The sequence below is a fragment of the Antrostomus carolinensis genome, unplaced genomic scaffold (genome assembly GCF_000700745.2).
Source record: "Antrostomus carolinensis isolate BGI_N321 unplaced genomic scaffold, ASM70074v2 scaffold30689, whole genome shotgun sequence".
NCBI lineage: Eukaryota > Metazoa > Chordata > Aves > Caprimulgiformes > Caprimulgidae > Antrostomus > Antrostomus carolinensis.
The window spans coordinates 662-3834 of NW_010338373.1; the positions used below are offsets into that span (position 1 = coordinate 662).

The 3173-nt window shown below is 61.5% G+C and overlaps 1 protein-coding gene across 1 annotated transcript in view; it reads left to right on the forward strand.

Annotated features, from left to right (window-relative positions):
* The window catches only part of CRYBB1 (crystallin beta B1), a gene marked incomplete at its 3' end in the record, with an annotated part of 3759 nt that extends 589 nt beyond the window's left edge, over positions 1-3170 (forward strand). The window contains exons 2-5 of the mRNA XM_010175500.2: positions 50-209; positions 1080-1198; positions 2831-2963; positions 3051-3170. Coding sequence (XP_010173802.1) covers positions 69-209; positions 1080-1198; positions 2831-2963; positions 3051-3170 — 513 coding nt within the window. The remainder of the gene's footprint in view (positions 1-49; positions 210-1079; positions 1199-2830; positions 2964-3050) is intronic.
* Positions 3171-3173: the final 3 nt, after the last annotated feature.

The following is a 3173-nucleotide window of genomic DNA, read 5'->3' on the forward strand; positions in this document are numbered from 1 at the left end:
TCTCCCCTCTAACCTGCTGCTGGCATCTCTGCCTGGTGCCCTGTCCCAGACTTGAGCCCAACACCGCGATGTCTGAGACCACAAAGCCCACTGCTCCCGGCCAGGCTGCGGAGGAGAAGGAGAAGGCAGCCCCAGCGCCAACTCCATCCCTCGACCCTGCTCCTGTCACGAACAGCAAGGGCGAGGAGCCCTCCACAGAAGCCTTCAGGGTAAGCTCTGCTGCTCCCCACGCGCGGGGACGCGGTCCTGGGGTGAGGGACAGTGGCAGCATCTCTGGGGCAGGTGGCAGGAGGAGAGCACAGGGGTCCCAGGGGGAAGGACCCTGCTCCGAGAGCAGGAGGAGAACTCAGATGACGCTGTCCCTCCCCACTCTGTCCCTCCTGGCCAGCAGCTCTCTGGGTGCAGGATCCGGGCAGCCACTTGCAGGGCTGCTGCAGGAGGGACGTTCTGGGTGCCCCTTGGACAGGGGGGCTCATTGGAGACCATGGGCTCTGGAAATGCTCTTCCCTGGGTCATGGTGTCAGGGCTGGGTGCTGCCACCCACTCCCTCTGGTCACCCTCCATGTGCCAGGGTCCTGCGGTGCTGCAGAGGCGGGTGGAGGAGGAGGCTGTAGGTGACAGGGCCAGCACCGAAATGCCATAGTGACACCGGGGCAGTGTGCCACCAAGGCTCTGCAGTGGGGCTGGGGATGAGGGGCGAGTGATGCAAGGGCTCCGGTGAGATCCCTGCATGTGCCAGGCAGCAGAGGCCACGGTGCGGACGCAGCTCCTGCAGAAGCAGCTCCATCCCAGCCTGGATGGGCCCCGATGTGGGCACCAGCACAGAGACGTGGCTTTGCAGCACCAAAACTGGGGGCAGGATGAGGCCATTCGGAGCAGGGATGCTCCTGCACAGAGCCCAGCTCGGCTTCCCCGGGCACCAGACCTGAAAGGCTGCAGGAAGCCTTGGAGAGCTGAGGGGGACACATGGGGCAGTGGGCTCATGCGTGCGGGGTCCATGGAAGGACACGCAGGACCACCCTGCCCACAGCCCTCTCCAAGCCTGCCTGTCCCATCCAACCCTTTCTCTCCACCCTCAGATCATCGTCTTCGACCAGGAGAACTTCCAGGGCAGGCAGATGGAGTTCAACACCGAGTGCCTGAACCTGGCAGACCGCGGCTTTGACCGGGTGCGCAGTGTCATTGTCACCTCTGGACCGTAAGTGACCCCAGCCATGGAGGGGATTGTGTCCCTGGTGTTGCCCTGGGGATGTGGGGATGTGGTCCTGGGGATCAGCGTGACAAGCAGGGACATTTATCTGCAGAGCTGGGGACCCCGGGTCTCCTTTGAGGAGGGCAGGATGGCCAGGGCAAGTGGGAAAGCTGCCAGGGCCATCTGTAAAGCAAAGGGCACTAGAGCAGACGCCAAACGCCGAGGAAAGGTGTCCATCAGATCTGCTACCTGAAGCTGTCCATGAAATGCAATAGACCTCTAGATTTTAGAGAAGCCAAGGTGAAATGAGGCAGGTGCCTTGGACTGGGCAGGTGGCCAGGGCCACCAGAGACAAGGCTGGAGCAGGCAGGGGAGGGCAGGCAGCCCCCGCACGCCCGCCTGCGCCCGGGCAGCAGAGCAGGGAGAAAGGGGCTGGGAAGGTCCAAAAGCCACGGGAAGAGTCAGCAGAGGCAGGGACAGAAACGATCGCCAAACTCGATAACTGAACAGGGCATCTCACGGCAGCTGTGCCCGGCTGCAAACGCCGTGCCCACGATGGCAGCAGGACAGCCAGGGGCTGGCAGGGGATGCACAGGACACAGCTTGCTCTGACAGCAGCCTCGAGGGACTGGGAAGGTGCCCTGTGGTTGTCACCTTGAATGACACCATGTAGCACCAATGACAACTCTTTTATTAGGAACCCAGAATATCCAACTCCTCTTGAAATGAAAGGGGGACAGAGCAGCACTGGAGGAGCTCAGGTGTGACACCAGGAAGCTGCACTAGATATAGCAAGGGTGAAACTTGGAGAACAGAGTGCTTGGGTGTTGTTGGGGTCCTCAATCCTCAGAATCTCCTTGAGAGTCACTGGTGAGATTCTGTGCCCAAAGATTTACTTAGACAAAAGATGCATCAGCCAAGCTCAGCCTTAGAAGTCAGTGTAAGGTCACGCTGCCTGTGGTACGGGGACACAGCTCCTGCCATCGGGACAACACCTGGTGGCATCTGCAGAAACAGCCCCGTTTGGCAGGGAAATGGGAAGCAGCGAAGTGGCATCGAGGGCTTTTGGAGCCCCGAGCCTGTGACATCCACAGCACAGCAGCACCTCGTGGCATCACTAAAGAGGTGACACTGCAGCTGAACACCCTGAGCGCCCGCACCCTGGCAGTGGGATGGGTGCCAGAGCTGCTGGAGCTGGCGCAGCGAAGCGTGTGAGCGTGCCAGGATCAGACAGACCGGGCAGCCCCGGCTCGGTGGTGCAAGAGGGAAAACAAAGTCCTGAGATAACGCAAGGTTGAGTCTGTGGTGGGCAGAGTGCAGGGTTCACCAGCTGCCTGGGGGTCCCACCGCTCCCTGGGCTGAGGAAGGGGAGCACTGGGAGTGCGCTGGTGTCTGCTGTGGTCTTGGACATGTGCACCAGTGAGTCCTCAGCCGATAGCCTGCGGCTCAGCCCATCACAGCATTGCACACCCCATAGCGCCTGGGCTGGGACAAAGGTGGGAGTGGGATGGTGGGGCCAGTCCTGACATGGGCAGCCTTTTTGGGTACCAGGAGCCCGGCTCCGACACCCTGCAGGCTGGCAGAGCAGGAGAGGAGCTGGTGGGCAGCATCTGACCCACTGTCTTGTCCTCTCCCCAGCTGGGTGGCCTACGAGCAAGCCAACATGCGTGGGGAGATGTTCATCCTGGAGAAGGGCGAGTACCCACGCTGGGACACCTGGTCCAGCAGCTACCGGAGCGATTGCTTCATGTCCATGCGTCCCATCAAAATGGTGAGTGGTGCAGGAGCAGATGCCCCATCGCAGCGAGCTCCGGGGCTGCGGCTGCGTGACCCAGCGCCTTCCCTCTGTGTTCCCCAGGAGGCTGAGGACCACAAAATCTCCTTGTACGAGTCTGCTGACTTCAAGGGCAACAAGATGGAAATCCAGGAGGACGACGTGCCCAGCCTCTGGGCTTACGGCTTCTGCGACCGCGTGGGCAGC